A 27251-nucleotide genomic window follows, 5' to 3' on the forward strand; every position below is an offset into this window, starting at 1 on the left:
TTTTTTTCACATAAGATGTTTAGGCAGACATCGGATCTTTAATTGAATTTACTGGAGCAGAGTTGTCATTTGTTGAAAATGACTTAATTTAAAATAACATAATAAAATAATTTCAAATAAAAAAAATCAAGGAGGTTGTGAATGTTATGATGTTTTACTAAAGTGGTAATGCCGCTGCCTCACAGTAAGGAGACCAGGTTTCACATCCTGAGTCCTCCCTGCATGGTGTTTACACCTCCCACCCATGGGTCTCCTCATGGTGCGCTGGTTTCCTCCAACTATCCAAAGACAGGGTTAGGTGAAGTGGCAAAGCTACAGTGACTCATGTGGGACAGTGTTAACGTTTGTTCACCCTTTGATGGACTAGCACCATGTCCAGGGATTGTTCCTGCCTTGTGCCTGATGTTTGCTGGGATTGGCTCTAAATAAGATGCCCAGGATAAGCTGGTTGGCTAGAAGGATGAATGACATGTGTTTCTTTGTTTGATTATTAATTTAATTTCAGTTATTTTTAAACACAATACCTGTATCTATTGATCATGCAAATTTGTAGACATGTTAGTAATAAACAAAAAATAAATTATAGTAGTTATGGTGCACTGGCAAAAAACAACAAAATAATTTTCTTTTTTGTTAAATGTTACATTTTGCACATTTACATTTGACAATGAAATATTTCAATATGGGGCAGCACGGTGGCGCAGTGGGTAGCGCTACTGCCTCGCAGTTGGGGGACCTGGGGACCTGGGTTCGCTTCCCGGGCCCTCCCTGCGTGGAGTTTGCATGTTCTCCCCGTCTCTGCGTGGATTTCCTCCGGGTGCTCCGGGTTCCTCCCACAGTCCAAAGACATGCAGGTTAGGTGGATTGGCGATTCTAAATTGGCCCTAGTGTGTGCTTGGTGTGTGTGTGGGTGTGTTTGTGTGTGTCCTGCGGTGGATTGGCACCCTGCCCGGGATTGGTTCGTGCCTTGTGTCCTGTGTTGGCTGGGATTGGCTCCAGTAGACCCCCATGACCCTGTGTTCTGATTCCGCGGGTTGGAAAATGGATGGATGGATATTTCAATATGCAGTATATTAATCAGACTTGTAAACATGACAGTATTGACTGCATTTGGTCACAATGACGCAGCGTAATTAAGTGGAAGCATCTGGAGACAATCTGTGAGACAAGACACCTCCATCACCCTGATGCTCAGTCTCTTTTCATAAATATCCCCATTATTGTATATTGTCGCTTTACTATTATTATTCATGAACACACGCTTTATGTAAATGTCAGTCAGTATCCAACCTGCTATATCCTAACACAGGGTCATGGGGGTCTGCTGGAGTCAATCCCAGTCAGCACAGGGCTCAAGGCAGGAACAAATCCCGGGTAGGGCGGCGCAGGGCACACACACACACACCAAGCACACACTAGGGACAATTTAAGATCGCCAATGCACCTAACCTGTATGTGTTTGGACTGTGGGAGGAAACCGGAGCAGACATGGGGAGAACATGCAAACTCCATGCAGGGAAGACCTGTGAAGCGAACCCAGGTCTCCTAACTGCGAGGCAGCAGCACTACCACTGCGCCACTGTGCCGCCCTTTATGTAAATGATTTATTTGTGTGTGTAACAACAATGCTGTGAATGGAAGTTGCTTGCTCTGGGCAACTTGATTCGTAAGGGGCTGGAAAAAAAATGGTAAATGTGTTAGTGATCGAGTGTGTGTGCTCATCTGGGGGATCGGTTAGGAATATAAAAAGGAGATCTTTTATAAATCTTATTTACAGAAATTATTTTGTTCTGGGCGGCACGGTGACGCCTGCGTGGAGTTTGCATGTTCTCCCCGTGTCTGCTCCGGTTTCCTCCCACAGTCCAAAGACATGCAGGTTAGGTGCATTGGCGATCCGAAATTGTCCCTAGTGTGTGCTTGGTGTGTGTGTGTGCGCCCTGTGGTGGGCTGGCACCCTGCCCAGGGTTTTGCTTCTTGCCATTTGAGCCCTGTGCTGGCTGGGATTGGCTCCAGCAGACCCCCGTGACCCTGTAGTTAGGATTTAGCGGGTTGGGTTGGGTAACGGATGGATTGCTAGACTTAAGACGACTTCATATTCTGATCCCTTGTCTGCTTTCAACAGATGCGTTCACATATGCTGCTGACATAGGCGGATGTTTGACATTTAAGCTCTAGAGGGTTGTTGGGGGATGGCCGGAAGCGAGGGTTTCAGACGAACAATAAAAGATAAGTGCATTATTTTTAAGTCACAACCGTAGTATAAGTAGACACACTAAAAATATATATATTTCATTAACGGAGTTCAAAGGTCAAAACGTGTTAATGTATGTGAGATTTTATTTTATATTGCAACTTTATATTACAAACAATTTATAAATCTCATATTTGACTCATGGGATGTAAATATGTAATCATTTTTTTTTTTAAAGTCAGAAAATACACGCATGGGCGTAGCATTCGTTCCGGGAGTTGATTAAACTCTGTTTAAAGTTGAATACTTTTTTGTTTCATTTTCATTTCTTACAGTATATCAATCAGACATTTTAATTGTTTATAAAATATTTTGTTGAACTGAATCCACGGACACGTGGACACTTGGGGAGCGATTTAATTGATTGCAGAGGGTTCGTTTGCCATCAAATCAAGAGCCGCTGTCTGACATATAAAAAAGAAAAATGCTGAATGCAATATACAGTATAGGAGTTGAACTGACCTATTTTCCTATTTCAATCCGTAAACTGATCGTAATTAAAGTCTTACAGAATGTTTCTCAATTTATTTTAGTAGGTGGCATGAGAAGGAGAGTTGCTTAGGATAGATATAATCATTGTTTTCATTGATTATCGATATCTTTAGTTTAACAATGACCATAAAAAACGCGTCCGAGCGTCCATTCCTTAAACTCCGCACAGGGCTACTGCGGACCTTTTCTGTTTCACTTGCACGGAGGTCCCGAGCCACCCACAGATTGCAGAAATCGCTATTTCTGTTTGAAATATTTTTTTAAATTAGTAATGAAGCACGTGCTTTTTTTATTCATATTGCACTTGGAAGTTGGCAGTACGTGTCTAGTACAGACTATATATCACCGTATACTAATACTGTTTACTGAGAGGTGTTATGCGCATTGAATCCACAAACTCTACTCTTAGCTTCACTAACGTGATCGAGATAACCAGACTAAGGAAGTCTGGGTGTGTCACAGAGTGGGCAGGGCGTGCAGTCCATGTGCGAGTAACACTGGCAGGACTCGGACTTGTGGCCGTTAAGTCTGTGCGAAAGACGACTGGTTTTCCCAGGGGAATCAATTACTGTACGACCCTCTCGTGGGCAGCTGGCCAAATGGGGTGCTGGATAGGGGGTGTCAATGACGTAACGAAGCGTCTTTCCCGAATGATCACGTGACACGCGCATTTGAAACACAACTCAAAGCTGTCTCCGTTAACATCTGAGAAGGTCCTTACTTGGAACATCTGCTCGTCGAGAGCTTCGCATGGTGTTGATAAGTGAGTATCGAGCGTCTCATCCCCTCTGATCTCTTGGTTTAAATTATTATGTCTTAAGTTAGGGTGTAATATCTGAGATCGAACTGAATGTGAAACAATTGTGGACTTGGGTCTGTGCGCGTTTTTCCTCTCCAGCAGCAGTTAGAGCATTGCGTGTGCTGTACTGTTAACTTTTTACGGGCCACTGATACGAGCTTTGTGTGTTTTGTACTGTAACGTTTTCAGTGGCCAGTAGCTCGCGCGCATGTGCCTTTCATACACTCCGCGGGACACTGGGCTAAGGGGCAGTATGGGGTCCGTAATGGCACAGGATGCTCAATAGAATAACAAAGGGCCATCGGTACTACTGAAATCGCCACTATAACACATAACTTTATTTTAATCCAGGATTCAAAGAGCATTTCACCAAAATGCATAAACCGGAAGCAGAATCAATGAAAAATGTAGAGAGCTGAGAGCACTGAGTGTACTGTACTGTTACGTTTTTTTTATAGACCAGTGAATAGTTGATTTCCAACTGTTTGAAGACTTTTTAAATCCCCTCTCCAGACTCCTAGGGGTTTAGAACCTTTTTTTTGTGTGTGAAAACCAACACTTCAACAACAAAGAGCAAATCAAACTAAATGCTCGAGGTTTATATAAGACAGGTTGAGACAAGAACCTCCAACTAATAAAATTCTAATTATTTTCAACTGGTTTTAATGTCAGGTATTTCACATAGTGATAAATATAGGGGTGAACTAACTTTTGTACATGGGAAATCTGTGTTTATGTTTATTTAAATTATATAATGAACTACAAAATGTAAACGTGGCCTGATGTTTGTTATATTTGTAGCACCCTAGAAGATTAAAACAGACCCACCCTTATTTGTACCGGCTTGCTGACGAACTGACATAACAAGTTTTCCTTGCTTTTAGAATTGTAAGCAATACTGAGTGTTGTGTGTTAGTTTTGAGTAGAAGTTAATTAAATTATAACTTTTACCCAATGTAGTGAGAAGTCAAGCAAAATGACACCTTGTATTGGCTAACTAGAAAGATTACAACTTGCAAACTTTCGAGGCAACTAGTTAGCCAATCAAAAGTGTCATATTGGTTTACTTCTCACTACATCCATAATGGCTAACACGGTACAACATCCGAGTACTACCATCTGTTAACCCTATAAGCTTTCTTCCTTGTGGCCACAAGACAGATTTTTCAGGACATCTTTGCAACAACTTCTTCTTATTTTTATTCTTACCAACTTATTTGGTGAACACTTTTATCTAAGGAGACTTAAAACCTTTGAGAAAGCATTGGTTACATTGCTTTTGTTGAAGCACGAGGAGGTGAAGTGATTTGCTCATGGTCACACAGTGTCAGCCGCAACATTTGAAAGCACAATTTCTGTGTTTGACGTTTTGCGTGTTTTGGTTCTTTATTTTTCACCTACACATGAGAAAAGGGGAGTGTTTGAGGACCACTGAAAAGGAATTTCCCATTGGGATTAATAAAGTATCTATCTATCTATCTATCTATCTATCTATCTATCTATCTATCTATCTATCTATCTATCTATCTATCTAAGGGAATTGGCTTCCAATTTCACAGTGTGTTGTGGGCGTGGAGCATTGAGAGGAGTTTGAGCATTGATTGGACTGTACTGGTAGGTGTCATATAATCAGTGGCCAGTGTCTCATGCTAATGGGTCAATGGCCTACTGACAGATGCCAAGGATCAATAACTGCTAATAGCTAATTCACCTGATGTGAAAGAAGCAGATGTAGTAAACACATGTCAAGGGAGATGAGTTAGGCAAGCCAATTAAGCCTTTAATGTGTGCTGCTGTGATATAGTGGAGGCATTCTGTTACAAACAACAAAAACACAATATTGTTCTACTTATTTATCGAGAATGTAACAGACTCCACAAAGCAAACATTTTTAATTTTTACAAGTAAAGAATTTGTCTCATACTGAACACTAAAACAATTTTAGAGAAAGATTGCCAGTCGTTTCCACTTGAATTCTCCAAAATAACACTAAGATGTGTTTGGAAGGTCCGGAAAGTCCTCCTGTCCAGTACATCACTTGAGTCTCTTATCAGAGACAGCTCTAGCATGTTTGCTATTCTATGTGAAATCGCACATCCCAGCCCCACCAAATCAATTATATGACTCTCGTAATGAAATAAGAGTTTAATAAATATAGGATTATTCTAGTTTTACCTTTGAAATGTATTAAGGTTACTGTGAATTGTACAAATTATAAGGACATATACTGTATATCCTTCTGTATCTCTCTCTATATAAAATCCAATGTCTGTATGTCTGTCTGCTTTTCACGAGAGAACTACTTAATGGATTTAGATCGGGTTTTTTTCTATAATTTGCTTGAACATTCCGGTTAATTTTGTGACTTCTGTCGCAGGGGTGATTTATTTGCGCTAATCTGAGAGAGGGGGAAGCGTGACATCAGGAGTAGGGAGCCGGGCAGGGCCCTCCTCACTCGCGTGCCAGCCAACGTTTGAGTCGGTCTACCTCTCTCCATGTTTTGGAGTGTACCCTGCCTCCGCTTAGCTGTTTGTTTATTGGTTTTTAAAATTTGTCCTGTTTCACTACTGCACGGGTGGAACTGTGGGGGATCGCTAGTCACCTTATATACAGTACGTATACCTTCTTTCATTTATCTCTCTTTCTCTCACACATATATAGAGAAAAACACTATCGTATATCCATGTTTTATAATTTTTCACTATATCCATACATTTTTCACATTAATATCAATATGGAATAATAATAATAATTTTACAACACTGGCATATTTTTGAATTCCATATTTAATACCATGTATATTATGCTTGTTTTATATTATTATTATTGTTGTTATTATTGTTACTATTGTTGTTGTTACTATTATTGTTATCAATAAAACAAGCGTAATATACATGGTATTAAATATACAATTGAAAAAAATGAAAGCTTATAAAATGTAGGCTGACCAGTTTAGAGATTAAATATTGCTGGAATTCGTAACAAGCAATGATTCTTCTGAATATGCTAGCAATGGCAGTGCATTCTGCTTGTAAAATAAAGGAAGAAATGGAAGATTTAGCTATCTTTTACATAAAAAACACCAATGTCTGTGTTTTTTTATGGAAAATAAAGATTGCGAGCAATCTTATTGGTCAGTTTGATTTTGGTGTGATTAGTCAGTTTGGCTTTTGTGACACAATCAGAAGAGAAAGTGTGAGTGTGAGACGCAGGAAGAGGAGTAAAGACATAGAGTTGCGTTTAAAGATAGGAAGCATAAAAACAGACAAGAGACAAGCAAGGTGCCTCGAAAATAACGAGAGAATTGGAAAGCAGGCTTTATAGGAATGTGCTCGGCAGAGGGAGTGCTGGTCAAGAGAGGCTGAGACATGTGAGGATACTGAAGAAAGTACACATAGGGCTTGAGATGGCAAATATTTTTATATTTATCCTATTACCTATTTTTGAAAGGAGAAGTAGCTAATATATATATATATATAAACATACACACTACCAGTCGAAAGTTTTAGAACACCTCATTTTTTCCACTTTTTCTTCAAATTTAATCAGTTGAAATGAATAACATAAAATGGTCAAAAGGTAAGCAGTAAATCACCAGAGGTTTAAATTTAAAGTTTAGGTTAGAAAAAAAACATTAAAAATGAAAAGACAGAATTTTACAAATGGGGCTTCTTCAGGGAAGAACTAATAGGTTCTAACCTACAGATGTTCTGCTGCATTTAAAGTAAATTAAGCCTGGAAGCTGAAGCAAACAGTTTGCACAGGTGTCCCAACTTCTGTTGATTACTTAACACCCTCACACCCATTTGTTTTAAAGGAGAGTTGGAACAGACTGTGTTACTACACCCTCTGAAATACTACTTGGACAATATTCCAGTGCTATTGGCCAGTTAATGGTAATTAATTAATTAAATGAGACAGAGTATTATTGCCCTTAGAAGTGTAGGCCTTTCTGGTTAAAAAAGCGCCACGACATCTTTACTTTCTGTGGAGGCTAAAGAAAGCCTGTCTGTCTCCTCAGATTCTGCTGAACTTTTACCGCTGCACTGTTGAGAGCATATTGACAAATTGCATCATAGTGTAGTATGGCATCTGCTCTGTAGCTGACAGGAATGCACTGCAACAGGTGGTGAAAACTGTCCAGCACATCATCGACCTCCTACTGCTGACTATCGCTGACCTGAGACATACACGGTGTCTGCGACGGGCTCACAGCCTCATCAAGGAGGCCTCACATCCCAACCATGGACTGTTTACTCTTCTCCTATCAGGGAGGCATACAGCAACCTTCGGTCTACACCAGCGGGCTCAGGAACGGTTTCTTTCATAACAACATCACCATTCTGATCTCTCAACCCTTACCACTCAATAGCTGACCTTTTTAAATATCAATAACTTCTGACTGCACTCTATGTATATTTTCACCTATATATATTCTATATATAAAAATATTTCGTATATCTATATTTATTCATACCATGTACCTGCACTACTGATCTATTTACTCTTCCCTATACAGTATATACTACTACCTGTAAATTCAATTTTCATATAGATATATATATATTCTTATTTGTATGCTCCCTTATTGCACCTTACTGCTTACTGCATTTTAATGTACTAATTGAACCAACTGTCTATTGCATCTTACCCTACTATTTGCACTTTCTGGTTAGATGCTAAGCTGTATTTAATTGCACCTGTACAATGACAATAAAGTTGAATCTAATCTAATTTAGAGAAATTGCAAAATAAAAAATCAAAATCAAAGGGTCAGTGAGTTCAGTAGGGTCCTACACCATCCAAAAAACAATTGCAACTGGAAGAAACTCAGATATGAAGAGACCCAAAGTCCCGACGCAACCAGAAGACAAGTTTCTGAGGAACACCAGCTTGTGTGATCACAGGCGTCTCGCAGCACGACAGCTTAATAGTGCAGGTCGAAAAAAACAGTCCCAGTTTCTACTCTGAAGAAGAGAAAAAATATATATATACATGCACACACTTAAATTCTGTATCAACCCAATGTCAATTGTGACAGATAGAGGTCTCCTTGAACCCTCAGACCAGATGTCAGACACCAGATAAAAGTCCAAATAATGGTTTATTATTAGTAATAATAATAATAAATGTGCACAAAGCACCCTCCACTCCACAATACTCAATAATAACAACAATAATCAATAACCAATCCTCCACACTCCCAGACGCGTTGCCACCCTTCCACCCAGCTCAGCTCGACATCTGGGATTTCCCATAGTCCTTTTATAGTCCTGATCCGGAAGTGTTTCATCCTCTCTGTCCACGTGACTAGGAACACTTCCGGGTCATATGAAAACTCTTCTTCACCCTGGAGGCACGTCGTTTCTTCCTGTCATGTGATCTTGATGCACCTCCGGGTTATAGGGCACATAAGAGTCCGACAACCTCCCTACAGCGACTCCTGGAGGCCCCCATGGTATCCAGCAGGGCTGTGCATGTAAACTACAGAGTCCATGATGCCCTGCTGGAATTCGAGGCACGTTCATGCTGTCGGGAGAGCTCCTCCTGGCGGCCTGGGGGTGAGGACCGGAGTAGAAAGCCGGCAATCCTTCACACAATATAAAGATGGAAAATAATATAAAGAAATGCATTTCTTAAAGGAAAAAAGTACTAAAAAAAAAAAACTACAAACTTGCATGCATGGACATGGATTTTTCATCAACATGGTGGCTTTGGCATAGGCTTCATTATCAATAATAATGCAAGAATTAAGGAACCATCCTGAAACTAGTGTAACAAAATCAAATATTCAGCAATGGGAGTGCAACTGAACTGTGAAATCAACCAGCCTTTAACAATGCATTCAAAGTATAAATGTCTCTCAAATGAGGTTACAGTAAAACTTGTGTTAAAACCCCGCAAATATCGTCCTCCATTGTTCATCACCGCCTGACCACCTACTTCACCTCAATGGTAGCGCTGTCCCTGTCTCTTATTCCATGTGTCTATGGTTCTTTGTGTGAAGTAAAACTTTCTAACATTGTTGAAAAATCTACCTTTAATGATTTTGCATCTGTGTTACCTTTTCTTGTTGAAGGATTTATTTTAAATAACAGCCAAAATCTGCTGTATTAATTCCTTTTCAAATCAATTAAAGCAAAAATAACTTCTGTCACCTCCTAATCTCCTTCAGTCCTTTTTGACAACTCATACCTCACAGTCCTGTAATCAGCTTCTTCTCTGAAGTTCCTATTAGCGCTTCTATGTCTTTTTCTTAGCGTAGACACCAAAACTGTACACAGAACTCCAGAAGAGGTCACACCATTGTGTTACATAGCTTCAATATAACCATCTCTGACTTGTGCTCCACACGCCATGCCTTCTTTATGACTTTTTCACAATGTCTGGTTGTGTATAGTAGCGAGTTCACTACAACTCCTAGGTTCAGTTCATTAGCTGTAATTTCAAGTTATAGATCTACTAGTGAATGCTCAAGTCTATTTTTTAATTCCTATGTGCATGTCCTTCACTTATATTAAACCTTATCCTAAGCTGTCACTCTTACCTTACCAAAAGGTTCTAAAATCCAGATAAATGGTATTACTGTTCATGCTCCTCCTTGACCATTTGCTTTTGTTGTTTCCTTTTAGATCTCCAGCATACAGGGTGTCCATAAAGTCCGTGTGCAATTTAAATTAGTTGTAACTTTGTAGATAGATAGATAGATAGACAGATATTTTATTAATCCCAAGGAGAAATTCACATTCTCCAGCAGCAGCATACTGATACAATAAACAATATTAAATTAAAGATTGATAATAATGCAGTTAAAAAACAGACAATAACTTTGTATAATGTTAAATGTTAACGTTTACCCCCCCGGGTGGAATTGAAGAGTCGCATAGTTTGGGGGAGGAACGATCTCCTCAGTCTGTCAGTGGAGCAGGACATTGACAGCAGTCTGTCGCTGAAGCTGCTCTTCTGTCTGGAGATGATACTATTTAGTGGATGCAGTGGATTCTCCATAATTGATAGGAGCCTGCTGAGCGCCCTTCGCTCTGCCACAGATGTTAAACTGTCCAGCTCCATGCCAACAATAGAGCCTGCCTTCCTCACCAGTTTGTCCAGGCGTGTGGCGTCTTTCTTCTTAATGCTGCCTCCCCAGCACACCACCGCGTAGAAGAGGGCACTTGCCACAACCGTCTGATAGAACATCTGCAGCATCTTATTGCAGATGTTGAAGGACGCCAGCCTTCTAAGGAAGTATAGTCGGCTCTGTCCTTTCTTACACAGCGCATCAGTATTGGCAGTCCAGTCCAATTTATCATCCAGCTGCACTCCCAGGTATTTATAGGTCTGCACCATCTGCACACAGTCACCTTTGATGATCACTGGGTCTATGAGGGGTCTGGGCCTCCTAAAATCCACCACCAGCTCCTTGGTTTTGCTGGTGTTCAGGTGTAGGTGGTTTGAGTCGCACCATTTAACAAAGTTTTATAAGTATGTAAGTATAAGTCATGTAAGTATATGTGATAGAACGAATTCATAAAAGGAATAGAAAGCTTGATGTATCTAGTTTTTTTTGTCTTTAGAAGTTTTATTTTTGCCATATTTGGGGAACTGAAATCCACATGAGTTTGCTGAACATGAAAGAGATTCTCCCAAAGTTAATGTGTGGTGTGCATTGGGAAAAAATTGAGTCACAGAGCCATTCTTTTTTGAAGGGCATGTTGTTAATAGGGATAGCTATTTAGAAATGCTGCAAAATTACTTTATTCCTTAACTTGAACAATTAGGACTAATAGAGAGTACAGTGTTTCAACAAGATGGTGCTCCTTGTCACTTTGCTTTGCATGTTAGACAGTTTCTAAAATGAGAAATTCCCTAACAGATGGATTGAAGGAGGTGGACCATTTTCTTGGCCTCCACATTCGCCAGATTTGACTCCATTGGATTTCTTTTTATGGGGATATGTGAAAACTTATGTTTATTCAACCAAACCGCAATCTTTAGAAGTCTTGCAAGCTAGGATAACTGATGTGATTGGTGGTATTACTGAAAATCGGCTTGAAAATGTTTTCCAAGAACTACAGAATCGTATTAGCCTTTGTATTAGTAATGGTGGTGGACATTTTGAAAATTAACAAGAACAATAAAAATGTGTTTCTTCTTTCTAATCCTTTTTACAGATTCTTTCTATCACATATACTTATAAAGTTACAACTATTTAAAATTGCACACGGACTTTATAGACACCCTATATTAGTGAAACATGACCTTCCCCATCTGAATCCATGTTGACTGCTCACTCAAACTCCTATTGTAGACATGTGTCAGTTAATCTGTTCCTTAATAATTCCTTCCTTTATTTGTGATGCTTCTCTACAAACTGATTTTAATATATATGTGTTTATTTGATTTGATATATTTTACTAATCCCAGAGCACAGGGTCAGCCATTGTACAGCACCCCTGGAGCAATTTTCAGGTTAAAGGCCTCGCTGAAGGGCCAAGCTGAGTAGGATCCCTTCAGGCAGTAATGGGATTTGAACCGGCCACCTTCCCAATACTAGCGCAGATCCTTAACCTCAGAGCCACCACTCTGCTCAAATAATACTAAGTGAATCTACACAGGCTGCCCTCCTTGTCAATGTTTTAACATATTGTGTTACAAAAGAGGAACTGATTATGGCTGAAAACATCTCCTGCTGTATTTTTCTTTTTGTAGGGTTAATGCAGTTAATATTTGGATAATTAAAATCCTCCTTGATTATCATATCCTCCTCTAAAAGTGCCATTTAATTTTATTAAAAAGAAGCATAACTTAATCACAGTCTGATTTCGGGGGATGTATATACCGCATTTCTAATATCGGGCCCCTATTTCTAATGCTTTCTAATCAAATGCAAACATCTTCACTAAGCAGTGGCTCACTATCTATAAATGGTGACTCCCCCACCTTTTCTGTTCTGCCCATCTTTCCTAAATAATATGTACTTGTCAATGTTATACTCATCCCCATCTTTATTTAGCCAGGTCTCTGTTATAGTTTTATTATCATAATTATACTCCACCACATAATAAATTCAACTCACTTGTTCTATTTTAGACTAGGAAACACATGGTGGTCCAGCGTGGTGTTTCTCTCTTTCATGTCACTGCATTGACCACTGTACTTCCCTATTATGGAGTAATTAATCAGACTGACCTCTCACTTTGTTATGTTCTGCAGTGTCCTGTCATTTTGGCACTTCTCATGTTGACATTTGACTTGATGTTGAGCTGAGATTGCAGCTCTTGTTCTTCTTCATGTTTGGCTTTCTTTAGTGATCAAAGTGTTAACCTGTATATAATCGTTACAGCCCGTGTAATATGGTTTACAAAGTTTGTGGCCACAGTGTTGCACCTTTTTCATGGCAACAGTAGTAGATATCTCAGCCTAGTCAGTGCATCTGCTCTTTTCCTGTCAGCCATGGCTCCTGACCATGTCACTGCTGTTCTTTTCATGTCAGCTATGGAGCCCTTGCAGTTGTTCTTTTTCTGGCCACCACTGCAAATGCCTTGCCATCAGAAACATTTTAGGCTTGATTATATCAGCGAGGTTAGCCAACTCCTCTACTTTTTTGCTTATGACATGTGTGCCATGTCATAAGCTCATGATCAAGATCAAGGTTCAAGGCCCATTGGTTCATGGGTTTTTGTGTGACAGATGGACAATCCTTAGCATTGTATTTATGGACTAACTATGTTACCAGGCTTCTTCCTGAAAATGTTCTAAGTCAAAGGGCCTCTGTTATAGTTCTGTTGGCTAACTGGATGTATCAGAAGTACTATGCAACTAAGTAATTTTTTTGTGTACAATACTAGTTGTCCCCCATGGTTCCGCCCACGTAGTAGTTAAACAGGACAAACTTTAAAAATCAATAAAAAAGTTTAAAAAAATGTAATAATTTGTATTGAGAAAAATTTATATTGATAGCTTTTATATCTGAGGGTTTTGCTATCAGGGGCGAGAATGCAGCTGTGATCTCTTTGCCAAAAATGTAAAAAGTTGGCAAGGTATCTCTGGCCAATCGGAATATTGATACGTGCCAATGTCAAACGTTGCCACTGTATCTGATTATGTTCAGCTGTGACAGGAGAGCGTACCTTGCGTGGGGAGAAGAGCACATGGCCGGGATATCTCTGTCAATGAGCAGCTACCCTGTAAAACACACATAGCTGTGATCTGTCTCTCAAAAAAGTCTAATGTTACTCCTTAACAATCTCTAGATGATAATGTCTACTGAACAAACACGTATCGCTAGCTAAGTGAAGGCAAGGTACACTAAAACATGTGGAGAGAAGTAGAGCGACTCGAATGAAGGCTGGCGTGTGAGTGAGGAGGCCCCTGCCCGACTCCCTACTCCTGAGGTCCCACCTCCCCCTCTCCTCTGCCCACAGCCTCACTCTTGGATTCGGGCAAATAAATTGGTGCAGCAACTGAACTTAGCACAATGAGAGAAGACGCAAAATCAACAGGAATGTTCAAGGAAATTATAGAAAAGAACCCGATCTAAATCTGTTAAGTAGCAGACAGACAGACAGATGTTGGATTTTATATATACATTATATAACAGTGGAACCTCAGTTTGCGAGGAACTTGGTTTACGAGTGTTTTCCAAGACGAGCAAAAATTCTTAATAAATTTTGACTTGATAAACGAGCGAGGTCTTACAGTACGAGTAGTATGTATACTCTTTGTCTGCTGATCGTCATGTGATCACAACTGAGCCGATGGTTCTTCTCTCTCTTGCTGCAGGATTGTGGGCAATCGTCTGCTATTCTCCGTGTGAGTCGGCGTGCCTCACTCATAGTAAACATCTGTACGAGCATATACTGTTTACTACAGCATTAGCATTGTGACTGTGTGTGCGCACGTGCTCGTGTGTGTGTGTGAGCGCGCTCGCTCGTATGCGCACGTGTGTGCTGTGACGTGCAAGTCCCCTTCTTGCACACTAAAACACAAAGCTGAGTCTCAGTACTTCAGCAACACCAGCTTTATTCAGCATGAAACAGACACAGCAGTCAGGCAGGGCCCTGCGCATTTATAATGTTCCTTGTATCACCCATCGACGGCAGGCGCTTATAGCATGTCCGCGATCTTTTCGGATTCGCATTTACGGCGAACTGCTACAGCACTGGGAGGCTGCGATTGCTTTGGGACGCTCTTCCACGTGTTGTCCTGTTGAGTGGAATCCCACAAGAGTTTAGAAACTCACTCACACTAGCCATGATTCTTTTCAAAGGTAAAGTGCAGGTTAATTTGTTTTATGTATTTTTACTTTATATTTTGTATTAATCATTTTTATATGAATAGTTTTGGGTTGTGGAACAAATCATCTGAGTTTCCATTATTTCTTATGGGGAAATTCACTTTGATATACGAGTACTTTGGACTACGAGCACGTTTCCGGAACGAATTATGCTCGCAAACCGAGGTTCCACTGTATATTAATGTCACAGGTGGCTGGGGGTGGTACCCAGCCGGGACGCCCCAGAGGACTGGAGGAGGGCTTATGGCTCCCTGAGACCACGTGGGGGTGACCGCCCTGGTGGCTATGGGGACCACGGGTACAGAGCTTTGAAGCTCAGCCCTGTAGGGGCCCATGGTCACCGGTATCCTTCAAAAAGGACGACCTCAATTGGGCGCGGCGAATAAAGGCGCGCGTAAATAAAGGCAAGTTTCAAAAGGGCGACCTCAATTTTTACAATGTTTTAATATTCTTGCTTTCGCCTTTTTATACGTTCAATCATTGCCTATCTAATAAATTTTCTGTAATAATTTTGTTGCGTTTGCCTTTATTTGCTGCGCCCAATTGAGGTCGCCCTTTTGAAGCTTGCCTTTATTTACGTGCGCTTTTATTCGCCGTGCCCAATTGAGGTCGCTCTTTTGAAGCTCGCCTTTTTGTGCACGCCCTTATTGAATAGAACCATGGTCACCGCCAGGGGGTGCCCCGATGCCTACGGAGCCCTGGACCTCAGCATTTTTGCCACACGCAGCCGGTACTTCTGCCACACTAGGGAGTGCCAGCGGAAGATTATCGGGAGGCACCTGGAGCACATCCAGGTGATTATAAAAGGGACTGCCTCCCTCCGTTAATGGGCTGGAGTCAGGCGAGGAGAAAGACAAGGTCTTGAGGAGAGGCAAGGAGGTGGCCTGAAGAGAGAGAGAGGCTTTGGATTGTTGGCCTGGACTTTTGGGGACTTTGGGCTGTGTGCGCACTTAATGTAAATATGGAGAAGGAAAATAAATGTGTGTTGGATGATTTAAACGTGTCCACCTGTCTGTGTCCGGCCGATTTCCACAATATATATACACACATAACCAGGAGCTAATATTAGTAGGTTTCTGGGAAATCGAATTTACGTCCATCCACACTAAAACACTGACACTATGTTTTCAGAAGTATGTAGCTCTGCAGGGCGTTTTTAAAAGTCTAAAACTTTTAAAAGTTTTCATAAGTTAAAAATGATGGGGTACTGGGGACGAAGGGTGAAAATGTAGATATATGCATTCATTTTTAAATGAAACTGTATTAGTATGGATGGAAATCCAGCAGTGGATTATGTTTGGATAGCAGGAGAAAGCTCCATGGGTGTGGTGTGATACCATGTAACTTTGAGTCAGTGAGCAGGTCAGCTAGGAATCTTGTCACCAATGAATGGAGTCAGTCAGATTCTAAGACTAGGAGTTTCATGGGGATGATGGATTACAAGAGCCCCTTAGAACTTTTCAGCATAGTTTCAAACAGACTGTCATCACAATGGAGTTGGCAGCTAGAAGCAGTGGATCAATCAAGTCTTTAAAGTTCAAGTTCAAGCACTTTATTGTCATTGTGTAACGCAATGAAATTACTTTGTGACACACCCAAGGTGCATTTAAAGAAAAGTCAAATAATTCCAAATATGTCGTATACAGTGTTACGTGATCAAGTAACCAGAGCAAATTATTATTGCTCAAAGTACAGCAGCATAAATTGTTGTTGCACCTGTTAATGAATAGTAAATTACATATTATATATTGGAGTACATTAGTATATTGCACATTACCAACATAGCTCATTGCACATGTTCAATTAAAAATGATCTCAGACTGAGGAGATTCAGAGTTCAGAAAGTTTATGGCAGATAGGAAAAAGCTATTTCCTAGTCTGTTTGTTCCGTACACGGATTGACCTAAAGTGTCTTCCTGACGGGAGGAGCTCAAACAAAGAAGTTTTGTCCTTGAGAATGTTTTTGGCCCTAATCACACAGCGAGTCTTATACAAGAATTCGAGTGATGGCAGTTCAGTCCCAATAATGGCCTCTGCTGTTTTTACGAGCCGCTGCAGGGCTTCTTTAGCAGCCTTGGTGCGGCTGTTGTACCAGGCCATCATGCAGTTAGTTAAGATGCTGTCGATAGTGCATCTATAGAAATTTAACCAGCAGCTTCTGGGGGAGGTCAGTTCTCCTTAGCTTCCTGAGAACATAGAGGCGTTGTTGTGCTTTTCCTATTATAGCCAAGTTGTTGTCAGCCCAGGACAGGCCCTCTGAGATGATGACTCCTAGTTACTTACAGCTGGAAACTCTCTCCACAGGATCTGCATTGATTGTTATCAGACTGTAATTGGTCTTTTTAGTGGTCCTAAAGTCCAGAATAACTTCTTTGGTCTTTTTGGTATTTAAGACCAGGTTGTTGGTGTTGCACCGTGCTGTCAGATTCTGAACCTCTTCCCTATTTGCAGTTTCATTCTTGTCTGTTACAAGCCCAATGACAGTCATATCATCCGCAAATTTAACAATAATGTTTGATTGGTGGATGGGTTGACAGTCATGGGTGAAGAGTGCATAGAGAAGGGGACTTAGTACTCATCCTTGCGGCACACCAGTGCTCAGGGTAAGGGTGGAGGATGTGTGTTTGCCCATCCTGACAGACTGGGGGCGGTTGGTGAGAAAATCCAGTAACCAGGTGCATATGGACGGAGCAAGTCCTAGTGCATAGAGTTTTTTGATCAGCTGGTTAGGTATGATGGTATTAAATGCAGAGCTGTAGTCAATGAAGAGCATCCTAACATAGGTGTTGGGCTTTTCCAGGTGCGAGAGGGCAGCATGTAGAGCCACACAGATGGTGTCCTCAGTTGATCTGTTTGACCGATAGGCAAACTGGTGTTGGTCTAGATCAGCTGGAATGGAGGCTTTGATGTGGGTGATTACCAGTCGTTCAAAGCACTTTGTGATGACAGGGGTGAGAGCGACTGGTCAATAGTCATTAAGACAGGTTATCCTCGATTTTTTGGGAACCGGTGCAATGGTTGTGAATTTCAGGCACAAGGAGACTACACCTGAGGAGAGAGAGAGGTTGAATATGTGTGTAAATACCTCCGCTAATTGGTCCGTGCAGGCCTGGAGCACACGTCCTTGCACATTATCAGGACCTTCTGCGTTCCTTGTATTGATGTTTTCGAGTGTCCGCCGCACATCATGTATGTGTACGACCAAAGGCTGTGAGTCTCCGGTCTGCTCGAAGCTGACTGGAGGCTGGTTATTGTCCTAGTCAAACCGTGCAAAGAAACTGTTAAGTTCCTCTGCTAGGTTGGCATTGTTATTGGCCAGTGTGTATTGTACGTCATTTTTCTAATTTTGTAATCCGTGATTAATCGGATGCCTTGCCACATCCGCTGTGAGTTTGAGTTCATGTCAAAGTCCTCCTCAATCAGTTGTTTGTACATTAGTTTAGCAGACTTGATGCCCTTCTTGAGGTTAGCTCTGGCAGCTCTATAGGCTGAGGTGTCTCCTAATTTAAAGGCTTTGTCCTTTTCCCTGAGCAGCTGTTTGACTTCACTATTCATCCATGGTTTCTCATTTGGGTAGACCTTAATCCTTTTGTTGACAGTGACATTGTCCACACAGTAATTAATATATGACAGCACAGATGAAGTATATGTCTCTACGTCCGTCTGATGAAAAAATATATTCCAGTCCAGCAGTCCTGGAGTTGGCAAATGGCAGCTTCAGGCCAAACTTTAACAGTCTTGCTAATTGGATTAGTACTGCTGATAAGGGCTTTATGCACTGGAACAAGAGACAAAGAGATACGATCAGATTTGCCGAGGTGGGGGCGTGGAATGACCTTATAGGTGTCTTTTATGTTTGTATAGACGTGGTCTAAGGTGTTTTCCCCTCTGGTTTTACAATGTACATGCTGATAAAATCTGGGGAATACATCCTTAAGATTCGCTTGATTAAAATCCCCAGCAATGATAAAAACTTCATCAGGGTGCGAGTTCTGTTGTTTACTGAAAACGGCAAACAAGTTTTCAAGCGCCGACTTAACATTAGCCTAAGGAGGTATGTATACTCCCGTAACCATAACGACGGTATGTTCTCTCGGTAGGTAAAATTGTCGGCATCTTAGCATCAGATATTCTACGTCTGGACAACACAACTTGTTGATTGTAGTTATATTAGTGCACCAAGCATTATTAGTATAGACACACAGTCCTCCACTTGTTTTCTTACCGGAATCGGGGGTTCAATTGGCTTGATGGAGCGTGCAACTTGCAAGTTCAACTGCTGTGTCTGGTATGGTGGGATTCAGCCACGTCTCTGAAAAAAATCAAAAGGCAACAGTCCCTTGTAGTTTTATGTGTGGAAATATTCAGTCGGAGCTCGTCCATTTTATTTGCAAGTGATCTAGTATTTGCAAGAAGAATGCTAGGAAGAGGGGTTTTATGCGGAGCAGCCTTTGGCTTAGTTAGTAATCCTGCTCACTTGCCTCTTTTTTTGTTTCCTCTCCTTGCGCCATCTGCGTCATCGTTTTCCTAGTGTAGGAGTCAGTGTAAGTCCCGGTGATCTGAGAATCGCCTGTGGTATTGCTGCTGTGTTATAATAATTATCTTTGCTATTAGAGCCTATCTGTAGAAGTTTTTGTAGCTACAGTTTCACACTGCATCAATGTACCATGCACTTCTCTGCATCCCTTAACTTTGCCTGAATTTGTAAGGACATGTATCCAGATTAGTGGAGTAGCATTCTAAATTAAGGATTTTTTCTTTAAAAAAATTTTAACCATAGCAGCAAGAGAATTACTAATGTCAGTCACTGTGTAATGTGTCTCATATAATCAACATACATAAATGTAATAGCCTGGTGATTTAGTTAAATCAGTGGGACGGTTGGGAGACAAAGTCAGAGAGGCAGAGGCAGGTAGCAGAGTTAAGGATGCTAAGATTTGCACTGGGTGTGATGAGGATGGATAGGATTAGAAATGAGGACAGTAGAGGGTCAGCTCAAGTTGGACGGTTGGGAGACAAAGTCAGAGAGGCGAGATTGCGTTGGTTTGGACATGTGCAGGGGAGAGATGCTGAGTATATTGGGAGAAGGATGTTAAGGATAGAACTGTCAGGTAAGGGGAGAAGAGGAAGGACTAAGAGGAGGTTTATGGATGTGGTGAGAGAGGACGTGCAGGTGATGGGTGTGACAGAGCAAGATGCAGAGGAGAGAAAGATATGGAAGAAGGTGATCTGCTGTGGCAACCCCTAACAGCAGCAGACGAAAGAAGAAGAAGTGAGGAGGATAACATTTCTGTCTACAATGCCTCTTTCACACATGCAGTTTTATTCACAAATCACTTCCCAGGAAGAGCTATTAGTAAACATGAAATGTTGGAAAAGTTCATCTGACACTGCAGAAGAATCTGCCTGCACTGCTGAAAGACAATAAGCTGACAATGTTTTGACATTTTTATGTGGAAGCAGATAAAATATACCATGCATCAACTTTCTCATTCTCCGTGAGTGTGAATATTCTAGCCTGGTCAGCAACTGGCTTCCAGGGGAACTGAACATCTCAAAGTGACATAAGAACAGGTACTATCTTCAACCTAGTGCTGGGCGGTATGACCAAAATTCACGGTATTCGACGGTATTTTATTCCCATGCATGAGTGGATGTTAACCACATTTTCCACTGCAATTACTGCAGTAGACTGGCTAAGAATAACCTATTCCACTGTCATGAGAAAAAACATATTAATGTGCAAACACGTATTAATACAGGTTTGCATGCAAAGTGATAGTTTTTAAGGGGGTGGCACTAATGAAGAGAAGGAATCATATTACATGACAGTTGCAGTCAAAATATAGAACCTTTTTATTGAACAAATTTTGCAAACAACTTAAACTATAATTTTGACAACATATTTTCAACCATCCAAAGAGGCATTTAGACTTAGTAAAATATCCAGAGGTACTTGTCAAAAGTTGTATTGCACTGAAAATATCTTAGAAAAGGAATAAATAGTAAATCATTTTTTGTAAACCAACTACACTTTCTGTTAATGTTAACAATCTCTGTTCACTGACACGTCAGCTATATGGATTGTAATGGCGTTGGTTATCTCGATCCACCGTTTGCTTTTTATTTTTTGTAGGCGTTACCTCTAGCAAACTCGTCTACAAGTGACGTCTGACATTTTACCTGAGGACGTGCAGGGTGCCAATCTTAGTTCCATACATTCATGCTACTCCAAAGCATGTTTGTGGCTAAGGTGATGCAGCAAATTGCTTGTGTTGCCACCTCTGGCAACAACTTTACCTCGACAGCATTTGCAGTAAATAGTTGTTGGGTCCACATCCGACTTTTTAAAACCAAAGTATCTCCAGACAACAGACACGGCTCCTTTTTTCAGCAAAACGTCTTCTGTGTCATCATGTTCAACTTTATCGTCTACTACAGCTTCAGTTTTGGAATGTTCTTTGTCCATTTTCACCACTCAGTACCTCCACTAACACATGTACTCCGTTGCCTGCATGTTTAGCGGTGTAGCAGTGAAAAAGGTCCCCCCCTTCAACAGTTTCCCGCTACGCCACAATCCGAATGTTGTTTAGGTTATTTAAACTGGTGTTGTGGTATAAGAAAAATCCATATCATAACAAAAATAAAAAACAGTTTTCGGTATGAACCGATATACCTCCCAGCTCTGCTTCAACCACTTCTTGACATTTAAATAAAACATAGTAGACATGCTTAAGGACACTGATCATTTTTGTAGTATTTGACTATGGAGGAATATTTTATAAGTACACAAATAAATAAAAATACTGTAACATGACAATACATATGTAATAATAGCATAACATGTTCATAAAATTATTTTGTTGCTAATTTCTGTGTATATTTATTTCATTATTCCTTCATTTATTTCTTTCAGTGACTGTTCCTTTCACTCATCGAAGCTGAGAGGGTGAGCTTTAGCAAGCCCTGTTTTTTAATTGGTGAATCATCCGCAGAGTGAACAAATGCACTTTGTTTGACTTGGCGAATGCTGTGGCTCATACGTATGTTTACGATTGTGACTGTGTGTTGCCCTGAACTACTGTGCAAAGTGACTAATTCAATTCAAGAAACTTCATATTTATCATCATAAATAGAGTTTGCGTCTGAAGGGACTGCAGTGACTGTGGCTTTTGATAACTAAAGCTTTATGTCTGCTGTAGAGATGGTTCACCAATCACAAAACAATACTCACTGGAACCCGCCCACTCAGCTTTGACATGAGAAATTGACAGTTTTCATTTCAAGGCTTATTTCATGTTTGTTGTGGTGTAACAGAAATAAAAAAATGAAAAAAAATCTTAAATACATACATACATACATAAATCAACAACAAAAACTATATTTCATGACATGTTTGTTTATAGTCGGTCATGTTATTATTTATTTATTGTCACATTTCACAGTAATTTTATTTGTTTGCATATATATTTGTTTATTTAGTTATTTACTTATATATTTAAGTTTGTCCGAAATATTCCTCCATATTTTACAAAACATTTCTCTTGCTCTAACATTACCTGTACCAGCTTGTGGAGTGAAAAGGTTACTGAGCACAATTATATATATTGCTGTTTCACATGAACTAAAAATTCTGTTTAAGTTTCTCTCTCTTTCTTGTACTGTTGTTCTTAGAAATGTTCCTCAATTTTCTGGTTCACAAGTGTGCAAAATTTACATGTATTGTGGGGTTGTGAGTCGTATTGTAACAGGCTGCTGGCTTCTGACAAGTTCGATTTCAAAACTTCATACATTAAGGGCTGTCAGTTCTTCAAATTCTGCTCAACATCCTTTTTTCGCATGCTCTGTAAGTATGCCGTATGTTATGTATTGAAATGTTTAGTGTCTGGATGTTTATGTTGTATCAGTGTAGGTACTTTATTTTAAATATAATTAATCAAGTTTATGTGCATTTTTTGTTAAAATTAAATTTTTTCTTCTATGCATTTATTCAGTATATACTATATACTGATATATTCTTAGAAAAAGGAAGTATTGTAAAATAATGCAACAAACAAATCTGCAGTTTGACATATGGACATTAAGGATTCAAAGAAGTTCTTGTTTGCTTGTTTTTAAGTGAAATGCAAACTGGAAGTTAAGGAAGGAACAACACAACAATGGTAAAATAATCCTGCCTTCCTGTCAAAACCAAGAAGCAGATACATTCGGATAGCCAAAGGGAAATATGGACAGGCGGTGCCAGCAGGATCAAAAAGAGCAGCAGTGACAGGGCACCATGCCAGCTGGAATATGAATAACCCGAGCTGTACTCTGGATGCCCAGTTAATCTGTTACTTGGGCAATTTGAGGTGAATTAGATTATTGAAGTCTTATCATTTTCTAACTAGACCAGGGCTGAGTGGCTGAAGCCTGTCCCAGCAGCATAGAGTGCAAGGCAGGAACAAACACAGGACAGGGTGCCAGTCCATCATAGGGGGAGCACACAGACACACACCCCAAATGTACACTAAGGCCTATTAACTTCACCTGTTTTTTTGTCCTGACTTGCAATGTGAACTGTGGGACTTTATATACACAGGTACACATGTGCCTTTAAAAACAATGTCCAAACAATAATTATTACAGATGGACGCCAGTTAACTTCTAGACACATCGTAAGGAAAATTAAAGAGAACAGGATACGCCTGACCACATCATGGAGTGCCAGTTTGAATACTTATATGAATAAGAAAGGTCAACTCTTGCTGTTTAAAACTTGTGCAAACATTTCTGAAAACATGAAAACTTTGTCATTATGAATCATTGAGTATCAATTGATGGTCAAAAGTGGAAAATGTTAATTCATTGTATGTGTAGGTTTGTGTACATGTGTGGGTTTGTGTAGGTGTGTGTGTTTATATCTAAATATCTACATCTATATACAGTATATATATATATATATATATATATATATATATATATATATATATATATATATATATATATATATATATATATATATATATATATATATATATGTATATATATATATATATATATATATATATATATATATATGTGTATGTTTTTGTGTGTATATATAATATCTACAGTGGAACCTCGGTTCACGAACGTCTTGGTACACGTACAATTCGGTTTACGACCAAAAAGTTCGCCAAACTTTTGCCTCGGTTCACGACCACACACTCGGTATACGAACAAGCCAGTTTCCCTTTTGGTTTGTGCACGCTGATGATTTCCACACGTGTTGCATTGTTCTCGGTCAGATGTGCGTGCATGCTTTCGCTGTGAACTCTTTGTGCTCTGTTTCATTTCCCTTCCGGTTCATACGCGCCGATTACTGTATTTAAGCACATGTTCAGCCTCTCCCTGTTCATTGTTCTCTGTCAGACGTGCGTGCTTTACCTATGAACTCTTTGTGCTCTACAGTATTTTGTGTGCTTTTGCAGTTAACCATGGCTTCTAAGCAAGTGAAGAGTGGTGAGAAGAAAGTTTTGCAGAAAACTGAAATTGAAGTAAAGAAAGAAATTATTGAAAAGTATGAGCGTGGCGTTTGTGTTATTGATCTTGTCGCCGAGTACAAGAAGTCAAAACCTACGATTTCGACTATTCTAAAGCAGAAAGAATCTATTAAAGCAGCTGATGTTGCAAAAGGATTTACAGCATTAACCAGGCAGAGGCCTCAAGTGCTGGAAGAGGTGGAAAAACTATTTACCAGTTTACTCATTTACCAATTTGAGAACCCTCCTGCTTTCAAGCAGCACAATGTAAACAAAGCCAGGCTGCCAGTGATGTGAAGGGCAAACATGAAGGGTTGGGTGTAAACAAAGCCAGACTGCCAGTGATGTGGAGGGCAAACACGAAGGGTTGGGTCACAAGGACTTTGTTTTTGGAATGGCTGCACAAGGCTTTCGCTCCCACCAGCTAAACAGCTAAAAACACCAGAAATCACAAGAGAGAAAACACCTGAAGGAAAACATCCGTCCATCGCGGAGCCAGACTCTCCCTCAAAACTGTAACCTCCTGTCCACCCATTTTCTCCTCACTTCATGCCAGACCTCGACTCATGCAAGGTTAGTTTTCTTGGTGGTTTATGGTTAGTTTTTGTATTATGGATTTGTTCAAATGTTCCTTTTTTCCCCTGTGCTTAAAACTCATTAAAAAAAAAAGTGTTTATACAGCGATCGGTTCAAAGGCTATAGCGTGAACTGCTGCAATGTTACAGAGAGAGAGAGAGGGCACGTGTAGCTGAGAGAGAGAGAGAGAGAGAGAGGGCACGTGCAGCTGAGAGAGAGAGAGAGAGAGAGAGGGCACGTGTAGCTGAGAGAGAGAGAGAGAGAGAGGGCACGTGCAGCTGAGAGAGAGAGAGAGAGAGAGAGGGCACGTGCAGCTGAGAGAGAGAGAGAGAGAGAGAGGGCACGTGTAGCTGAGAGAGAGAGAGAGAGAGAGAGGGCACGTGTAGCTGAGAGAGAGAGAGAGAGAGAGAGAGGGCACGTGCAGCTGAGAGAGAGAGAGAGAGAGAGAGGGCACGTGTAGCTGAGAGAGAGAGAGAGAGAGAGGGCACGTGCAGCTGAGAGAGAGAGAGAGAGAGAGGGCACGTGCAGCTGAGAGAGAGAGAGAGAGAGAGGGCACGTGTAGCTGAGAGAGAGAGAGAGAGAGAGAGAGGGCACGTGTAGCTGAGAGTGAGAGAGAGAGAGAGAGAGGGCACGTGTAGCTGAGAGAGAGAGAGAGAGAGAGAGGGCACGTGTAGCTGAGAGAGAGAGAGAGAGAGAGGGCACGTGCAGCTGAGAGAGAGAGAGAGAGAGAGGGCACGTGTAGCTGAGAGAGAGAGAGAGAGAGAGAGAGGGCACGTGTAGCTGAGAGAGAGAGAGAGAGAGAGAGGGCACGTGCAGCTGAGAGAGAGAGAGAGAGAGAGGGCACGTGTAGCTGAGAGAGAGAGAGAGAGAGAGGGCACGTGTAGCTGAGAGAGAGAGAGAGAGAGAGGGCACATGCAGCTGAGAGTGAGCGAGAGAGAGAGAGAGGGCACGTGTAGCTGAGAGAGAGAGAGAGAGAGAGAGAGGGCACGTGCAGCTGAGAGTGAGCGAGCGAGCCTGCTTCTGCAGCTGAGCAGGGAGCCTGGGTGTTTGTGTCCGTGTTATTCAATGTTTTTACATTAGTTTACTATTACACTGTGCATTCTGTGGTGTAATTAACTATATTTGCGCTTAAAAATCTTTAAAAAATATATTTACATAGTTTGTACGGTCTGGAACGGATTAATTGTATTTACATACAATCCTATGGGGGAAATTGCTTCACTGTAGTATATATATTCATGGCATTCGTAGTCTGAATCACAATCTGATTGTATGGGTGGTTACCTACCAGGTAACACTTGTGGTTGGTCAGTCAGCTAACATCCGCCACGGTGCCCTCTTTCAGTTGTGAGAAGCAGATCATAGAATGGTTGAAAAAGAGTGTGTACGCCTGATGAGCCGAGAATTAGGGCGAAACATGTGTTGCATACTCTTTGTGTTATTTGACAGTAAAACTATTTCAACCATATATATAATATACATACATACATACATATGCAGATGAGGGAAGCCCAGTTCATTGTAGTAGAAGAACTGATTTTGATACACGAGTGCCCAGTGTAAAGTGACACTTAAGCTGTCAGAAGTCACTGGTGGTGCTTTTATTTTGTTGCAGTGACAGGCAAAAATCAAATGTAGGTTGCTCTATTACTTAAATTTACGTCCTAAATTGAACCCATACCTTTTTTTTTAATTTGTATTATATACAGTTCATATAGATAGATAGATAGATAGATAGATAGATACTTTATTAATCCCAGGGGGAAATTCACAGTATATAACATCTGTGCTCCTCAGTAAACATGTAGAATATACTGTAAAAGAATTTGTTGTACTTCCTTTCTACATTACATGCTGAAGCTGAAATCGCTCTTTCACATCTGATAAATCCATATTTTCATAGGAATTGGCCTCTACATATTTGTAAGACATAAATTTGGATGCATTCCATTGCATCTGTTTTAAAACTCAGGAAACAAATGTTTCATACTTGCTCACTGACTCACTTACTCATTGTTCACATTCTTTGTTTTATTCACACGTTTCCTTCCTTTCAGTCCTATATTTTCAAAACATATGTTAATATTTCTGTGGTGGGTTGGCACCCTGCCCAGGATTGTTTCCTGCCTTGTGCACTGTGTTGGCTGGGATTGGCTCCAGCAGACCCCCGTGACCCTGTGTTCGGATTCAGCGGGTTGGAAAATGGATGGATGGATGTTAATATTTTGAAGCTTCAATGATCAAAATAGTTCTTTGAATGAAGCATTTCTTATTTTGTGCACAATACAAATATTTCTAATCTGTGATGTTAACGTCTGCATGCTGGTTAAGATT

General features: G+C 40.6%; 1 protein-coding gene across 3 annotated transcripts in view; it reads left to right on the forward strand.

Moving 5' to 3' along the window:
- The first annotated feature begins 3216 nt into the window (after positions 1-3216).
- LOC114651587 (ecto-ADP-ribosyltransferase 5-like) overlaps positions 3217-27251 on the forward strand; it is a 45986-nt gene continuing 21951 nt past the window's right edge. For 2 of the 3 annotated variants that reach the window (XM_051927605.1, XM_051927604.1), the window contains exon 1: positions 3217-3506. Coding sequence is in view for 1 of the 3 variants with exons in the window: in XM_051927603.1 (XP_051783563.1) it covers positions 24891-24914 (24 nt within the window). In the remaining 2 variants the exon portion in view is untranslated. Of the gene's footprint in view, positions 3507-24668; positions 24915-27251 lie in introns of those variants that run through there. The other variant, XM_051927603.1, reaches the window with a different exon arrangement.

This window comes from Erpetoichthys calabaricus, chromosome 5 (genome assembly GCF_900747795.2).
Source record: "Erpetoichthys calabaricus chromosome 5, fErpCal1.3, whole genome shotgun sequence".
Taxonomy (NCBI): Eukaryota; Metazoa; Chordata; class Cladistia; order Polypteriformes; family Polypteridae; genus Erpetoichthys; species Erpetoichthys calabaricus.